The sequence below is a fragment of the Octodon degus genome, unplaced genomic scaffold (genome assembly GCF_000260255.1).
Source record: "Octodon degus isolate 3935 unplaced genomic scaffold, OctDeg1.0 scaffold00176, whole genome shotgun sequence".
Classification (NCBI taxonomy): domain Eukaryota; kingdom Metazoa; phylum Chordata; class Mammalia; order Rodentia; family Octodontidae; genus Octodon; species Octodon degus.
In genome coordinates this window covers 3,013,163-3,031,045 of record NW_004524752.1, presented here as the reverse complement: position 1 = coordinate 3,031,045, position 17,883 = coordinate 3,013,163, and the positions used below count along the sequence as shown (strand labels likewise).

At 39.3% G+C, this 17,883-nt stretch overlaps 2 protein-coding genes across 4 annotated transcripts in view; one reads left to right on the top strand and one right to left on the bottom strand.

Annotated features, from left to right (window-relative positions):
- LOC101563481 (torsin-1A-interacting protein 2) overlaps positions 1–9,626 on the bottom strand; it is a 41,908-nt gene extending 32,282 nt beyond the window's left edge. Inside the window, exons 1-2 of one of the 3 annotated variants that reach the window (XM_023703575.1) lie at positions 9,548–9,569; positions 9,419–9,476 (exon numbers count right to left, since the gene is read on the bottom strand). The gene's annotated coding sequence lies outside the window, so the exon portion shown is untranslated. Of the gene's footprint in view, positions 1–8,221; positions 8,341–9,418; positions 9,477–9,547 lie in introns of those variants that run through there. The other 2 variants (XM_023703576.1, XM_023703577.1) reach the window with 2 other exon arrangements.
- A 3,388-nt stretch (positions 9,627–13,014) lies between these two features.
- Tor1aip1 (torsin 1A interacting protein 1) overlaps positions 13,015–17,883 on the top strand; it is a 48,006-nt gene continuing 43,137 nt past the window's right edge. The window contains exons 1-2 of the mRNA XM_023703574.1: positions 13,015–13,698; positions 15,408–15,479. Coding sequence (XP_023559342.1) covers positions 13,221–13,698; positions 15,408–15,479 — 550 coding nt within the window. The 5' untranslated portion in view covers positions 13,015–13,220. The remainder of the gene's footprint in view (positions 13,699–15,407; positions 15,480–17,883) is intronic.

Below are 17,883 nucleotides of genomic sequence, written 5' to 3'. Positions count from 1 at the left end.
GGGCCGGGGAGATGGCTCAGTACAATAAGCACTTCCCTGGCAAGTGCAAGGGTCTGAGTTCAATCCCCGGTTCCGCAAAAAAAAAAAAAAAAAAAAAAAAAAATCAACCAAGAAACTTCATATACATTAAATATATACCTTCTTTAAAGTCATACTTCAGTCATCACTATTTCCTTAATAGATATGCTAAAAAAAAAAAAAATTTTTTTTTGGCTTTTTGAAACATGGTCTCCCTAAGCAGTACAGGTTTGTCTTGAACTCAGTGTGTAGCCAAGGCTGGCTCAGAATTTGCAGCAATCCTCTTGCCTCAGCTTCCCGCGTTTTGGGATTACAGGTATGCACCACTGATCAAAAGATTTCCTTTTTCTCTTTAGTAGCAAGATAGTAAGTTTAAAACTGAGTCAGAATCAGGGGGACTTTTACAGGCAATATATTAATACAGCCTCAACTAAATTCTACATAGGATATACAAAATCAAACAGTGCCTACATTTAGCTGGACATGGTGGTGCTCACCTGTAATCCCAGAACTCAGAAGGCTGAGACGGGAGGATCACCATAAATTTGATGCCAGCCTGGGCTACACAGAGACTTCAAAGTCAGTCTAAACTATATAGTAAGAGCCTGTCTTTAAAAAAAAAAGAGAGGGGCTGGTGAGATGGCTCAGTGGTCTATAAAGCACCTACTTAGAACAAGTTTAGCAAAGCACAGGAATCATGGTTCAATCCCCCAGCACCACATGCCAGCCAGCCCCGCCCCCTGGTGGGCTGAGCTGGTCACACACTCACACACACACACACACACACACACACACAAATAAAATTTTAAAAAAAGAGATGTACATTTTTAAAAATGCTCTGATCTCCCTTGAATTCCTATTTCAAGTATTTTCATCCATGGAGCATTATAGTCTAGCCAATCAATAACTATCAATGTCTGAATGACCATTTTGTATCTGTGTATTCAAAATGGTTAGCATAGATATATAGCTACATTCTCTTAATTCAATGAATAGAGGGATTTGTTCTAATAGTGTTTGTAAATAGGATATCATGTCTGCATCTTGTACAACAAATAACCACTAGGAAGACAGTATGCAATGTGTTAATTATTGGAACTGTCCTACCAATTTGATGTGAAACTGTCTCGCTGCTATTTGTTTCTCAATAAAATTATGGAAAAAAAGAAGAAATTAAATGGAGAAAAAGGACAAAGAATTGAAAAAAGAATACAAAACAAATTAAGCATTAACTGCTCCATCCCATACACCAGCAGAAACCTGTAGTGCAGTTGTACAAATCACCCTGCTTACATTTACAGATATACACCTTTCCCCCATACCTCTCCTGTCTTTCTCAACACAATTAAGTCTTTTCTTTGTTCTGAACAGATTCAGTCCATTTTCCCATTATCTGCCATTGCATGTTTCATCCAAGTTAAATCATTAATTTCTTAACGAGAATAAAGAAACTAAATTCTATTTTAAAAAATAACTCAATGTCTTTGCATGCAATAGTTTCTCTGATAAGTGTTAAACACAAAGTAAAATTTTAAGAGCTTTCTTCATGTCATAACTGGCTATGAGTTTAGCGATGCCAAATTAAGAAGCATGAAAAAAGGAATCACTTTTTAATTTGCATAATCTAAAATAATTTAAAAAAAAATCTTTATTCATTCATTTATTTATTTATGTGTGTGGCCAGCTCAGCCCACCAGGAGGCAAGGTTGACTAGCATGTGGTGCTGGGGAATTGAACCGAGGTCCCTGTGCTTTGCTAAGCTTGTTCTAAGTAGGTGCTTTAGACCACTGAGCCATCTCACCAGCCCCCTAAAATAATTCTTCATTGAAACATAAGAAAAAAAAAGCTCCTGAAAAATGTCTATTTTATGAGGAGCTATGTTTTGTTTTTTAAGTGTATTTAGGACAGGGTCTCACTACCCAGCTCAGACTCAGTGATTCTCCTGTTTTCAGCCTCCCAAGCACTGGGATTACAGGCGCACGCTACCAGTTTCAATCACCTCTCGGCATGCCCTGGGGGTGGGGCCAGCAACTCATGCCAAGGATTGAACCCAGGCTCCTGTGCTCTGCCTAAGCAGGTGCTCTAGTCCACTGAGCTATCAGACTGGTCCTACGAGTAGCTATTTTTCATTCTGAAACTTCTTAACATCACTGAGAGAAGGAATATGAACAATATTTATTTATTTACTTATGTATTTAAATTTTATTTGTGTGTGTGTGTGTGTGTGTGTGTGTGTGGCCAGCTAAGCCCACCAAGAGGCGAGGTTGACTAGCATGTGGTGCTGGGGAATTGAACCGAGGTCCCTGTGCTTTGCTAAGCTTGTTCTAAGTAGGTGCTTTAGACCACTGAGGGCCATTTCACCAGCCCCACAATATTTAATACTATTTAACATATGCTTTCCTACTTTTTTCATTGTTCTGTTTCTAGTGAATCATTTTTTTTTTTATTTTATTGTATTTATTTGTGTGTGTGTGTGTGTGTGTGTGTGTGTGTGTGTGTGGCCAGCCCAGCCCAGGGGCAGATGCTTTCCTACTGTTGGGTACATAAGCCAATCAAAAATTACAATCCTAGGGCTGGCTAAATGGCTCAGCAAATTAAAGCATCTGCTTAGATGCAGGAGCCAGGAGTTCATCTGCTTAGACACAGGGGCCAGGAATTCGATCCCTGAGCCTGCCATGCCAGCCCCGCCCCTGGGGGCACACTGAGGCAGCAACTGGGCGTGGTGGTGCATGCCTGTAATCCCAGCATTTGGGAAGCTGAAAATAAGAGGACTACAAATCCATTCTATGCAGTGAGACCCTGTACATCTTGTCCTAAATTTAAAAAAAAACAAAAAAAATAAAAAGAAACTACAATCCTAAATTAGAAAACAGCTGCAGAGTGATTGTCAAGAACTGACAAAACAGGTGTGTGCATGCATTTGCACAATGCTAGCATAGTTACAGAGTAGGTGAAGGGACTATAAAGGAAAACCACTATTTACAAATTCACTAGTACATTTTGTCTACTTTGCTCTATGAGATCAAAAGTCCATGGTTCAAATTCTGTCTAGTTTCAATTTAACCTTCAATGTCTTATGATCCACTTTTGGAATACCCACAACAACAGAAAATAATGAAATACGTTCTCTTTATATTCTTTTTTTTTTGACGGAATGGGGGATTGAACTCAGGCCCTTGCGCTTACCAGGGAAGCGCTTATTCTACTGAGCCATCTCCCCAGCCCTCTCTTCAAATTCTTGTTCCTTGAATTTTTCTAGATGTTATAATATAACATCAATTTCATGCAAAAATTAAAAAACTTCAATCTTTGTGTTAATAATTTAAAACGCTAACAAAGTTTTAAGACTAACAGGCAGCTGTCAACAGTCAAAACTAATGCCAAGCTTAGATATTTCTATACTACCTACTATATTTATGAGTAAAACTATAGTTCTTAGGGCTAGGGAATAGCTCAGTGGCATAAGCTCCTGCCTGGCAAGCGCAAGAGCCTGAGTTCAATCCCTGGTACAAAAAAACCCAAAAAACAAAAACCACAAAAAAACAAAAAATAAACAAACAAAAAAAACCCTAAAGCTCTAAGTGTGTCTTCTCTACTTCTCTGCTCCAAATCCATAGCCATAACATCCCAGTAGCAGTATTTTCGTAATTTTTCCACTCCTCAGTATAAATTTGCTAACTGGCAATTTGTTTTACATTTTTAAGAAGGAAGCTTAAAAGTAGGAACAAAGTTACTCCAATTACTTTCTTAAACTGTTTTTTACAGTCCCTTTAGACATCTGGAGCAGTTCAGATACTATACATATTTTCTGAGTAAAGAAAGTCTTCTTTTTCTATTTACCCTTATAGAAAGACCTTTTTTTCCTACTACCTCCTCTCATTTATCTTGAGTTGCATCCCTCTCTGGTTTAGGCTGACCATGCAGAAGCAACAGCAATGCACAAAGAATGTAAGAACTTACTAAGATTTTCAATAGTGGGTTGCATAACTGATTCCTAGTTTTAGTTCAAGTTCCCTACTTGTGGACCCTGATGTATAGCGACACATACTTATAATCCCAGCATGCCTGTAATACCAGCATTGGTGAAGCTGACTGGCCAGCCTGGCTACATACTGAGTTCAAAGGATAGCCTGAACTATATAGGGACACCCTGTCTCAAAAGAACAAAACTTTCTTAAATATTTTGTATCTACTTCAAGTTAACATATTTTTATTAAACTTTTTACATATTATGAGTTTTAGAATTACAGAAAACTTGCAAAATTAGCATGGAGCTCCCTCATACCCTTCATCCAGGATCTATATAATTATAGTAAAATTATCAAGACCAAAAAATTTAACATTGGTATAAGTCAAATAATGAAATACAGGCTATTTCCAATTTTTCTAGTTTTCCTATAATGTCCTTTTTCTGTTCCCAAGTCCAATCCAAGATCCCACATTAATTTTGACATTATTTCTCCTTAGCATCTAATTAAGTGATAGTTCTTCAGTTTCTACTTGTCTTAATACGGGCCAGTTTGAGAATGTCCCTCATTTTTGGTTTGTGTGATACTTTATCATGATCTGACAGGTAAGGGGTTAGGTACTTTTGGTAGAAATACTAAACATCATAGAAATGATGTGTCCCAATCACCACATTCATGATGCCCACATCTTCTGTAATGTAAGTATTAATCAACTGGCCTATGTAGCATTTCCACTGTCAAATTACTATGTTTTTCTTTGCAGTTAATTATCTTGAGAGATACTTTGAGATTATATAATTAGCCTGATTTCCTCAAACTTTCACCTCTTAACATCATAGGTAGACTCTGCAACAATAACTATGGTATTTGTTTGATGATGACTTTCTATGTCCTTTTCTCTGTTTCTTAAGAAGGAATAACAGCCAGCAAGATAGCTCAGCATACTAAGCACCTACTCAGGCAAGCATGGGGACCAAGGTTCCATCCTCAGCACCACATGCCTAGCCAGCCCCAGGTGCCAAGCCGGCCACCAAGACTGGGTGTGGTGGTACATACCTATAATCCCAGCACTGGGCAGGCTGAAAACAGGTGGATCACTGCAAGTCCAGGCTCTACAGTGAGACCTTGTATCAAACACATTTAAAAACAAAAAAATACCTTCCTGGCAAGTGTAAGGTCCTGAGCTTGATCCCCAGCACCAAAAAAAAAAAAAAAAAAAGGCAAAAGAAGGAATTATAGGAAACTTTGGCATGTGAGCATTATGCATTCCAGAAACATGCTTGTAATACAAAAGCATTTGCATATCAAAGCAAATTTCCCCATAATAAAGGAAACTCAAGATGATCACTAACAGAATCACTGCTACCTACTGGCTCAATGGAATCTTTTCCTTTTTGTGCAACTTTATTAACAAGTAACTTATCCAAGATACTTGCTTTTGAGGATCTCGCAGAAATGTGATACTGCATGTTGTTAAACAGATTTACTGCTTACAGTGTATAGCCTTATCTTGGTGGTGCTTTTCTATAATGGCAAATTTTTTTTTTTTTTTTTTTGGTATTTTAGGCAAGGATCTACAGGGTGTTCAGGGTTTCACTACTAGATTGGACTCACAGTGATCCACCTGTTTTACAGCCTCCCAAGAGCTGGGATTACAGACATGCATGACCACGCCCAGTCTCAATTGCTGTCTCAGTGCCCCCAGGGGGCAGGTGCTTTTTAATAAAATTGTGCACTGCTTCCCACATTTTACACATCTTCCTCATGTCATCTGAAGTCAGGGACTCCTCCTCCTCCTCTGCAGATGAGATGTCCTCTATAGCCTCTTGCTATTGGGAGACAATCACCCAAAATCCCCCAGCAAGAAAGAGAGCCACCATGGTCTCAGTTATGATGTGAAATTTAGTATTACATACTATATATTTTTTTGTACTATTCATAATTCAGACATAATTCATTTACCAAGCTAAAATTTATTAAGACACTAGGTATGTTGGTATACCCCTATAATCCCAGCACTCAAGGACTGAGGAAGGAGAATCACTGTGTGTTTAAAGAAAGCCTGGGCTACACAGTGAGTTCAAAGTCAATCTGAACTACCAGTGAGACCCTGGTTCAAAAACTAAGTTATGTAAGGGGCTGGGGAGATAGCTCAGTAGAAAAGCACTAGCCTGGCAAGTGCAAGGGCCTGAGTTCAATCCCCGGTTCCACCAAAATAAATAAATAAATGAATAAATAAATAAATAATTAGAAGTACTTGCTTGTCTTAAAAACACTTGCAGAACAAGTTACTCTCTTTTCCCCTACTTATTCACTTGTTCAACTACCTCAGTGTGAACTCACGGGTAGTTATTTTATGGGTCAAAACTTAATACTATCATTACTTATTTTGTTGCTCAAATTTTTCTATATTTGGCCATTAGGAGCTTCAAGTTGGCTCCTATCTTTCAACAAGCCCCAAAATTTTCTAAGCTCTTCCTTAACTTCCAGACCTATGACACAGTTCAAGTTCATCTTACATTTTTTCTGCCCTAACTCTAGAATCAACCACTTCTCCAAATAAATACTGCTCCCTTAAAAACCAATATTTGGGTGTTTACTACGTCTGTCAGCCAACAACTGGTTCAATAACCAATAGTCTGTTGTGGATCTGGTTGTTTACTGAGATGGGGTCTCACTGTGCTGTCCAACCTAACTTCCTGCCTCAATATTCATGTGGCTAGTATTACAGGAAAGCACCACCATAACCAATTTACCACTAGTATCAGTAACTGTTTCCTTACTGTACCAAACTCAACTGGGATTCTTCAAGATTTCCTGTAACTACCAACTCTTGGGCCCCATCCTTGAACCTACTAGACCAGAATTTCTGAGGGTCTCCTGCAGGAATTTGTATTTTAACAGGTTTACCAGATTCTGGTGCTCACTATAAAGTGCAAGATTTTAAGGAATTCCTCTTAAAAGAAAAGTTAGTTTTCCTTTATTATAAACTTTATTTCATTTATTCTCTAAAATTTTTAAAAAAGGAACATTTATAGGGGCCGGGGAAATGACTCAGTAGAATAAGCACTTGCCTGACAAGCGCAAGGGCCTGAGTTTAATCCCCAGTTCCACCAAAAAAAAAAAAAAAAAAAAGGAACATTTAATCTTAAGAATTTGCCTGTGTAGATATGCTATAACTAATATAAACATGGGTGAATGGCATCATTTGTTAAGGCACTAAAATGTTCAATGTGGTGATTCAAGTAATTATAAAATACAAATACTTTTACTGAGATTGAAAGTCATCCTTTCAAGAGCAATTCTTGTCTACACATGAGCTCCAATACCACACTATGTATCTATACATACATACGGAATCTAGCATAGCTCTCTACTAAAGTCAGATTCCCTAGGCCTGAAAAACTTCTGACTTAAATATTCTCTCTATGCCTCTGGTTTTCTTAACCAAAAAATGTAGTAGAACTACCTAGATGACTGAGGCAATTGGAGGGTAAAACAAGATATGAACAACATCACTGTGAGGGCACCAAAAAAGTTCTCAAAAACTGATAATCACTATTACTTATTAAGTAAAAACTGAAGGTTTTATTTGGGGGCATGAGACAAGTCAAGTAGAAACTGCATTAAAGCAAAATTCTGCTCTTTCATCAATAGATCAGAAAAAAGACAAAAACCAAACAGCTCTACATATAGTAGTTTAAATATTCAGAATTTAGCAACCAATGTGTTAAATTTTATTTTTTGTACACTTACAGGCAAAGGTTAAAGTTATACATGCAAAAAGTAAAAGACAATTTAATCTATGGATATAGTGAAATTACATGTAAATTTTCTTCCTATTTTGATTACCAAAAGCATATAACATACCTCCTTTGATATTAGTAGAAAGCTGAGTATCCCAATCAGTAACTGCAGCTTCTACTTGTTCTCACTCCTTAAACTGCCCCATTTAATACTCCAAATGACCCCTATCAATCTACACTTTACTAATATGGAAATGGGCTCACAGCTACCAAGTTTTCTGCCAACACAGAGACAACAGGAATTCAGACCCAGAGTTAAAATTGTATACTCTTTACCAATGTTGAAGACACCTTTATTTCCAAATGCTTATATTCTGTGTAAAACTTAAAATAAATTATCACTATATCATCTCATGGGCTACAGTTTAGTAAGGAGTTCATAAGATACAGAAATATTTAGGTGCAAAACAAAAACTACCAACTCTTTACCATTTTTCAAGGTTGTAGCACTTCTAAGATTATGTGCTCTCACAGCTGGCTTAGTGTACGATCTCAAATCTCTACAACAGTTCTTCTGACCAAATTTCATTTAGGAAATTCAAGTAACACTAAAAATAAAAGTGGGTTTCTATGGAATATAGTTCAAACTACTTAGTCAAAAACAAACTATATACAGTACAATACCCAATGTATTAGTAATATACCCGAGAATTCTTAAGTTAGCCAAATTCCAGTTACTCTGTCCATTATAGAAGCGCTCAAGGCAGATTATGTCTACATTAGGAAGAAAACTAGATAAAATAGTGCTTTATGAGTCATTCAAGGGAATATGATAACCCTGCAGCAAAAATGGTCTTCAAACTGTGGACTCTGCCTTCAGTGTAATAAACATTACTTAAAGGAGAGGCTCTCACTTTAAACTTTAGAATTTCAGAAGAATTTCATAGGAAATATTAACTTTTTCAAAGTACTGTAATCGAAAGAATTCCAAAAACATTTTTAGTTCCTTCACCTGAAGGACTCCTTTTTCATTAAAGGAGCTGCGATTGGTCAAGATAATATGTTTAAAAAATAAAACTCATAAAATGAATAGCTGCCACAGTCTCAATTTTTAGAAAATAAAGAGAAGGAAAAGATCTTGCCTACAAATCTAAATAAAAGTTTAAAACCTAAAGACAATAAAGCAAATGTCTGTTTAATCAGAATACTAAAAAAAAAAAAATTAAAAAATAAAAAAACTCGGAGTACTATGCCTCGTCTTCAGACCTGTTTAGCAGTGGAAAGTCTAACAAGCACTACTGATAAAGCAGAGTTCAGATAAACTACTTGAGATGTTTCGGAATGTAGAAAAGAGTGAATTTTCTAATCAGGTACGAAATACATAATTCGGAGTACATAAACACGTAAGCAATGTAACTATGTGTCTAAAACTTCAAACTTTGTTCGTTTTTACCATCAAGACTAGAACAAAAAAGTACTATCTCTTAGGGATTAATACGACAAATGGTGAAATCCTGCCAGGCACGGAGGTAGAGGGAGTAACTGCCACCTATATTAGTCGTCAAGTTTCCCGTTTTGAAACTTAAAGGAATTCCGTTTATTATTCTAACGCCCGAACCAAAGATTTACTCCTACCTTCACCTGTTTAATGTTCATTCCCAGCCAAAAAAAAACCCCTCAACTTACCCTGTTTTCAGTTTGTGCCGTAGGGAGGTGGGGGTGGGGTGGTATCCGTTCTGAAAACCTTTTAAAATGAGAAAATACCAGTTCAGATACTAAAACATGGGAAAGTTGCACATTCATTATTTTACTTACAAATTCTAGCGGGGTTTTAAGTAGTGGAACTGTCACTACCGGGGCGCCCTCGTGTCTCTGGTGTTCCCCTTGCTCCGAGACTCCGGGACACACTCCTACACAGCAGCAGCGGAATGTCGTCCGGCCCCGCCCACGTGACAGCCACCTCCGCAAGGAGGGGAGGGGACGGCCCAGGGAATGCTGGGAGCGGTAGTCGCCCTTCCCCACCTCCGGCCTTCTCTACACCCCTGACCCGCTGGAGTGCGGCCACCAGAGCAGCCTTAAAGTACTGGCAACCGAACCACAGACAGCTCTGGTTCTCTCACAGATTTACTAGGACTGCAGTCACCTCCGCAAGACATCTGACCACTCTAACCCTTAAAACGACCTGAAACTCATACATTAGAAAAACCATTTAACATAGTGAGAAGTAGTACCACATCATGGAAACACCAGTCAGACATGGTTTCAAATCGACTCTCTTCACTAGGAGAATGTCCTCAAAATAGCTGCTTCATCAAATCCGAGTTAACTCCTGTCAAACGGGGACAAAGCTACATAACCACACAGTTGTTGGGATCCTGTAAGTAGCATACCTGCTAAATGATAGTAAATGATTAATTAAAAATAGCTATTTTGATCTATTCATTCTAGTAACAAGGAAAATTCATAGTAAGCAATTTACCAAACATACTTGGTTGGGGCAACGTCAATTTGGTCTAAAATTCCTGTTCTTATACCATTTCAAGACAAAATCTCCCTTCCCTCTCATTTTTTTCCTGTAACACTTCTAACCAACACAGTATTCTATTGATTTTGATTTTTCTTTTTTTTTGCCTGATTCCACTACTGAAAATAAACTTCAATGTTATTTTTAAGTTTTAAATATTTTCCTTACTAAAATTAAATTTTGCCCCTTCCTATTAAGCTACAATTTCAATTATTTCTGTATCCTCCATGAAAATTATTTTTAAATAAATTTCATTTAAAATAGCTAACTGGGTGTGGTAGTACATGCCTATAATCCCAGAATTCAGGAGGTTAAGGTCAGAGGATTAAATTTCAAGGCCAGTCTGAACCCTATGAATATGGAAACCTTATCTCATGAAAGTATAAAAATAAACTGCTTTATTTTGAAATCCAACATGAAAAACACAGGATTTCTAAAACTAGCCCTAATATTTAAGTAAGCAGATTAATGCCAGTTAGTAAACTAATTTATAAAACTTGTGTATCAGACTTCCCTAATATAGCACAATACACAGCAAATTCAGAGTAAATTTATCTCCATCTTTTTTTTCCATCTTTGTTAGCACAGTGTATTTACTAAATATATATGTATTCGTTATAACCATTACTTCTGTTACCTGTGTTTTGATTCATTGAATTATTCCACATTTCACAAATTCATGAAGTAACAACTTTTTTTTTTTTTTTTAAATAAAGTAACAACTCTTGGCATTGGTGGCCTGGCAAATCTTCTATGATACTGGCTATGCCTAAGTAATGTTACTTCTTATGGGCCTTTGTGGTTTGGACAACACCTACAGAAGAATATCTGGTTTGACAAGAGTTTCACTCATTGTTAGTAATGAAAGTTTGGTATTTGTAAGATGGTTAGGTGTGGGAGGCAGTTATGACAGAACTAAGATTATGTATTCTTATATCCTAGACAACAGGGGAAGCCAAAGCAAATATACGTGCTAATGGCAAGTGCTAAAGTTACCTTTTCTCCTGCTTTTGAGTCTACTTCAACATTCTCATTATTTATTTCTTTGAAAAATCATTGCTATGCCTTTACAAGCAGTTTAGTTAAATACGTGATTATTCAATAGTCTATAAAAACTCTCTAATTGTTTACAAGCCAGTTTCCAAGTTTTGTATCTATAGACACCTGTTCTGGTAAAAGAGGCTCTCAGTATACCCACTTATTTTCATAATGAACTTAGTATATTATAACAGCATAAAATGTATAGCCTTTAATAATTACTGTATGTCCATTAAAGAACTTTTACTATATGTGGTAATGAGAAATGTAACAGCCACAAGGGTCTGGGGAGATGGCTCAGGAGAGTAAATGCTTCCCTGGCAAGTGCAAGGGTCTGAGTTCAATCCTTGGTTCCACCAAAAAGAAAATAATAATAATAATAATAATAATAATGCAAAAAGAGAAATGTACCAGCCACCTTACCAATAAAGTACTACTTAAAAACAAATTAAAAACCATGTATTGTATTTTTCAGCATTTTGTAGAAAAGCCACAAATTTTCCAAATATATCAGCTAACCCAGGCTGACAACAAAGAATGTTTTTGTTGAATTTTTTCACTTTTTCCTCAGAAGATTAAGAGACTAGTAGTCTCTCTCACTTGTTAACTGTTCTTTCAGTATCTTTGACTATGCTGTATACAGCAATAAAAAGCTACATCAAACAGGTAAAAACCTAACTCATGTAATTCCTCGTGTCAGTGGCCAAATATATGTACTAGTGAAAATATAAAAATCTAAAATTTGTTCCAAGTTTCAGTAACAAATGAGTTCCTCAAAAACATTTTAAGGTGATTAATATACTTGAAAGACCTTTCCATTTTTCTAGAATCACTGTAATTGATATCCAAATTACAACCTATTTAAATCTTAGAGAGTTCTCAAAATTTTATAATTGAAGGTAATATTAAGCTTTCTTTCAAATAATTCAGACTTTATACCAACTTAATCGACCTTCCCTATTTATCTAAATGTGGTTAAGTAACTGCAGATTATCCACATCTGTAAATATTGCCACAGGAAGTTAAACCGGCTTCTAGCAGGCTTTCTTGCTTGGTAAACTCAACGCAGGAACCCCATGTCAAACGCAGAATTAAACTAAAAATAATGGATCTCGACTTACAATTACAGTGCTCCCTTTAATCAAACTATAAACTTAATTTCACTATGCACAACGCAGCACTACAACTGTCTTAACTTCTATGTGAAGGAAAACTATCCAGTAAGTATGACTGTAGATACGATTTTGGACAACCTCAACAGGTGATGTGAAATTTTAAACCGGCCAACATTCCCAACGAACTTGAAACTACAATTTACGCCCCGAAAAGCCGATACACGCAAAAATCTTTCTCTGATATTCATTCCTGCTGGGGCTATTTGGAAAACTACGTCCAAGGTTGTGGTACTTAGGTTCCCAAAAACAACTGCGCAACACCTTGGGCGCGGAGGCTCAACTCGGGATTCTCCGCCCTCTTCTCCCTCGTCCCCTCCCGGCGCTCGGCACCGGGCAGCCGCGTCTCCCGCGTGCCCCTATCAGTTGCCACGGGCAGCAGGACGTCGCACAAACACTATCCCCGGCACCGCTCTGTCGCCCAGCTTCCCCTCCCTCAAGGCGAAGGACAGGGATGTCCTCCTCCCCCTTCTCCTCCTCTTTGGTGGCTCCAGCCAGGAGGCGGGAGTGACCCGGAGCAGCTGACCCAGCTGGGACACTGCCTCTCCCACAGCCCTCAGGACACACCATGGGTCCAGAGGCAGGTCTGCCGCACAGCAGCGACGACGCGGGCGGCGGCCCCCGGGACTCTCAACTGCCTCCCTGACCACTGCAGACATCGCTCAACACCCCCGAGAAGCCATCGACACCTCCAGCAGGAAAATCTAGGGGTCGCACAGCCACCTTCACGATTCCTACAGCTACGTCAACAAGTATGGCGCGCGAGGGGCGGCGGGCGGAGCCGGCGGGGGCGCCGTGGGGGATGTACGTCACGCCGCGCGCCCCCCTCCGCGAGGGCAGGCTCCGCTGCGCTGCTCAAGATGGCGGCGACGGTGACGCGCTCGCGTACGGAACTCCTCCGTCACGCCAGGGCCGGCGGGAAGTGAGGTTCTCGGAGGAACCGCCAGAGGTGTACGGCGACTTCGAGCCCCAGACAGCCCAAGAAGGGTCTCCGGTGGGAAGACGAACCCCGCCAGGAGAGTTTCGGCCCGATTCTGCAAAAGAGGAAGTAAGAGAAAGCCCCTACTACCTCCGGTCTCGGCAGCGGAGGCGGCCCCGACCTCAAGAAGCCGGAGAGATGAAGACGCGAAGGGAAGCCCGCCCCGAGCGGTCGCCGAACTCACTGGAGAGTCCGCTCCAGCCGTCCCCGGCGACTACCAGGAGAGGGCTGCGGGACTCTCAGTCCTCTGAAGGTGGGAACCGCGGAAGGACAGCCCCAGCCGCGAGCCGGAGGCGCGCGCAGCGGGCGGGCAAGCGGGGGCGCGCCGCGGAGGAGCCTCGGATCCCGCTCGCCGCGCGCCCCCGCGTGGGGTATCCGAATGGCGGGCGGAGGGAGGCACTGCGGGTGGAGGAAGCAGGAAAATGCCGGCTCGTGGGGCTACCCGGGCAGAGCCGGGAAACGCCGTGCATTCCTGGCGCGAGTTTAGGGGCGTCGGGGAACGCCACTTTCTGCAGGCGTTCTTGAGGGGACTCCGAGTTAGGCAGCAGTAGGAAGGAGTAAGAATGACCGCAGCCTTGGTTTCATTTCTTTTCCTTCTGCGGATCTATCTCGAAGCCACTTCCATTTCCCCCTTTCAATACTCAGAAGCGCCCCTACCCACAGGGCTGAGGATCGTGGTTCTGACCTTCCACTCTTTCCCACCTCCGTCAGTTGGGGAGAGGAGAAATTTTGTGAATGGGAATTTCGAAGAGTAGTTACGGAATTGAGTCTTTACTCAATTCTTGTTCAAACTGGGTACTCAGTTTTGTTGAACTGAAACACCCAGATGTCACCAGAGTCAGCTGGTCCTTCTCAGATGTTGTGGTCAGCTGGCTTGGTGGCTCATATTAGTCCCATTGAGCCAGTTTTCCTTAATGCCTCCCCACACCCCCACCCCCAGATCTAACAGTCACAAATGCAGTTTCATGTTAGCTTTATGTAAAGCACCTGCCTATGAGGGAGAAATCAGAGCATTTGAGTCACAATGGGATACATAGTTAATTGTAGACCGGGTACCTGTGGTGTCAGGTACATAGATTTTCGATTTAGAGTGCCATAGTAGGCAGTAGTAGGCTGCAAAGTTACCTGCTCACACTCAAAAGTGCTGATACATTTGAAGACTAGATTTCACAAACTTTTTATTAAAGGTAGGTAAGTTTCTCTTGGGCTTGACAATCAAGATAGTTGAACCCAATGTGTTAGTTTTGTGTCTAAATCGACAATCCTTGAAGGATCCTGTGGCATACCATGTAGTTCCTACTAACCTAAGTACTTGTGTTCTGTATTTCTTTCAGTACGGGGAGAATGCTTTGCATGCAGGAGGCAGTGTAAATATGTTACTTTGTATAGACACTCCCACAGAGTCTAGCGCAGTTACATAGGCTTTTCTTTTGAAGTAAGGAATTTATCTCTAATTTGGTAAGTCTGAAATCTTCCAACTGTTCTCTTTGATATCATTTTTGATATTCAAATCCATCCTTTAACTACAAATGTTTTTGTTGTAAAACAATAGTGGTGAATTTGGAACAGGGTCTCACTACACAGCTCAGACTTGTAGTTAACCTCCTGTTTTCAGCTTCCCAAGCACTGAAATCTACCCCCAAGACTCAGCGTACCCCCATGATGCACCCCAGGGATGAGGCCAGCACAACATGTGGTGCCAGGGATTGAACGTGGTACAGGCACTTGGCCTAAGCAGGCACTTAGCCTGCTGAGCTATCTCACCAGCCCAGTGGTGAATATTTTTGTATTTGGTGAATTACATTCTTAGGAGTGGATTAATTTCTAAGCTTTGGTGAACTTAATCACACATTTCTAAAGAAATGAATCACTTGTATTATTTTGAAGTGTGCATAATCTCTATGATCTCCCATACCATGTATCATATCCTGAATTTTAACTTGTTATATATTTTTTCTTTAGAAGATGAATCATCTTCTCAAACTGTTACAAACCAAACAGCTTTGAAAACTGTCAGAACACAAGAAGCTCCAGGTAAGAGTAGTTCAGTTTTTGTTTTTCTTCTTACTTGCCACTCAGGATTTAAAACAGGGCTTTGCTGTGAGATAAATCCCCAATCCTTTTTTAACTTTAAGGCAGGGTCTGCATAATTTAGCCAAGTTGCTAAATTACCCAGGTAGATCTTGAGCTTGGAGTCCTCTGGCCTCAGCCACACCAGTGCTAGGATTATAGATGTGTACTACCATCCTAGGTTTACCTGCCATCTTTTTTTTTTTTTTTTTTTTTTTTTTGGAGGCTCGAAATACCTTTAGGGCATTTCTGGTTTTCAGTGACTGTCTGGGTTCGAACCAAAGAAGCTTGAGCTTGAGGGCTTTGCTTAAGCAGACACTTAAACAACTGAGCTACTGGGCAGGCCCCCAACCTGCCATCTTTTTAAAATACAAATTCATCAAAGATTCATTAAGGATACCAAGTCATAGCCCATTCTTTGTTTTTGTTGTTCGCAGAAGTAAGCAATGTTGATATGTGTTGAAGAAAGACAAGGTTGAATGGCCAAGGATATAGCTTAGTGGCACAATGCCTGCCTGGCAAGCTCAAGGTCCTGAATTTGATTCCTGGTATTAAAAAAAGTCTGTAGAAAGACAAGGTCGAATCCTTCAATATGCACTAAAAAACACCAGTTACTTTGTGTTAATACTTACAGCCTTCCCTTAAATAGTATGCATGTTTTATTGATGAGAAAAGTAGAGGTCAGAACATCTAAAATTCTCTAAGAACATATATGTGACAGAGCCAAAATTTAGGCCCAGGTTTGTCTTTTCCCAAAACCCTTTCATTTTTCCAAGGAACCTGGCCTTTACTGTCCCATATAGTGATTAGATGCTTGGTAAAAGTTAAGTGTCAAATGAGTATGTCATGTTGCCCTTTATTTAAAAATTCTGTATGGTAAAATCTTTGTACAATATTGTTGGTTTAATATTGTTTGGTCAGATTCCAGATGCCATTGTTTGTAAGGTACACCATCTTTGTTTTATGTACCACCTGGAGAACAAAATTACTTATTTTCTGGTAATTTATTTATTTATTATTATTTTTTTTACGGAACTGGGGATTGAACTCAGGTCCTTGCACTTGCCAGGGAAGTGTTTATTCTACTGAGCCATCTTCCCAGGCCTTTTTTCTTTTGGTAGAACCGGGGATTGAACTCAGGCCCTTGTGCTTGCCAGGCAAGTGCTTATTCCACTGAGCCATCTCCCCAGCCCACTGGTAATTTATTATAACAGGTTTTAGGTTATATGATGTATCCCAAATTTAAAGATACTTAAGTGTTTAAAAAAAACCCAACACTTAGAACTTATTTTTAAACTATTGTATGAATCATTGTGTTGATTTGAAAAATAACCCATAAATATAACTTTTTTTGAAAAATAAAATTATTTTGAAATAAAAAAAAATAAAAAATAAAAAAAAAAATAAAAAAAACCCAACAATTTAGAATACATATAATGGAGAAAGAGGGTACATTTAACAATTCACATAAGTTTTTGAAATTTAAAAATTTTTTTTGAGGGCCAGGCAGATAGCTCCGCAGACTAAAGCACCTGCTTAGGCAGAGCTCAGCAGCTAGGGTTTGATTCCTGGTGTGCTGTGCTGGCCCTGCCCCTGGGGCACGCTGAGACGGCCATTTAGACTGGGCCATAATCCCAGAGTTTGGGAGGCTGAAAATAGGAGAATCAGTACAAATCTGATCTATGTAGTAGTGAGACCCTGTAGACCCTGTATTTTTTTTTTTATTGAGAAATAAATATGAATGAGACAGTTTCACAGCTGATTAATAGGACAGTTTTGATGATCAATACACTGTACATTGTTATCTTCTTAGTGGTTATCCATAGTACAAGAAGCAGACAGGATATTCTGTCTAGTTAGTATACCTCTTTCTTCTCATTGAATTAAGCAAAAGTAGTTGTAAAGACCCTGTATTAAATACATTTAAAAAAGATTTTTTTAAAGCTGGGAAAGGATTGAATTCAATTTAGTTTTTAATGTTTTGGCTTTTCCAGTTATTTTTCTTTTCTTAATTTTAGGAAAGTCCCTCAATAAGAAATGATTGGAACTATTGAAGCTAATTACCTCCAGAGGTTTTTTTTGTTTTGTTTATATTTGGTTTTGTTTTGTTTTTTTGAGACTTGAGTAGTGCTGTCATGTAGCTCAGGGGTGAACTCCTGCCTCAGCCTCCAAAGTACTAGAATTACAGGTATATGTATGCCTTGATATTCTTGGATTTTATTGTCCATGGCCTGATTTATCTGTTATTTTTTTTCTTTTTCTTTATTTTTTGAATTTATTTATTTATTTGTGTGTGTGTGTGTGTGTGTGTGTGGCCAGCTCAGCCCACCAGGGGGCGGGGCTGGCTGGCATGTGGTGCTGGGGGATT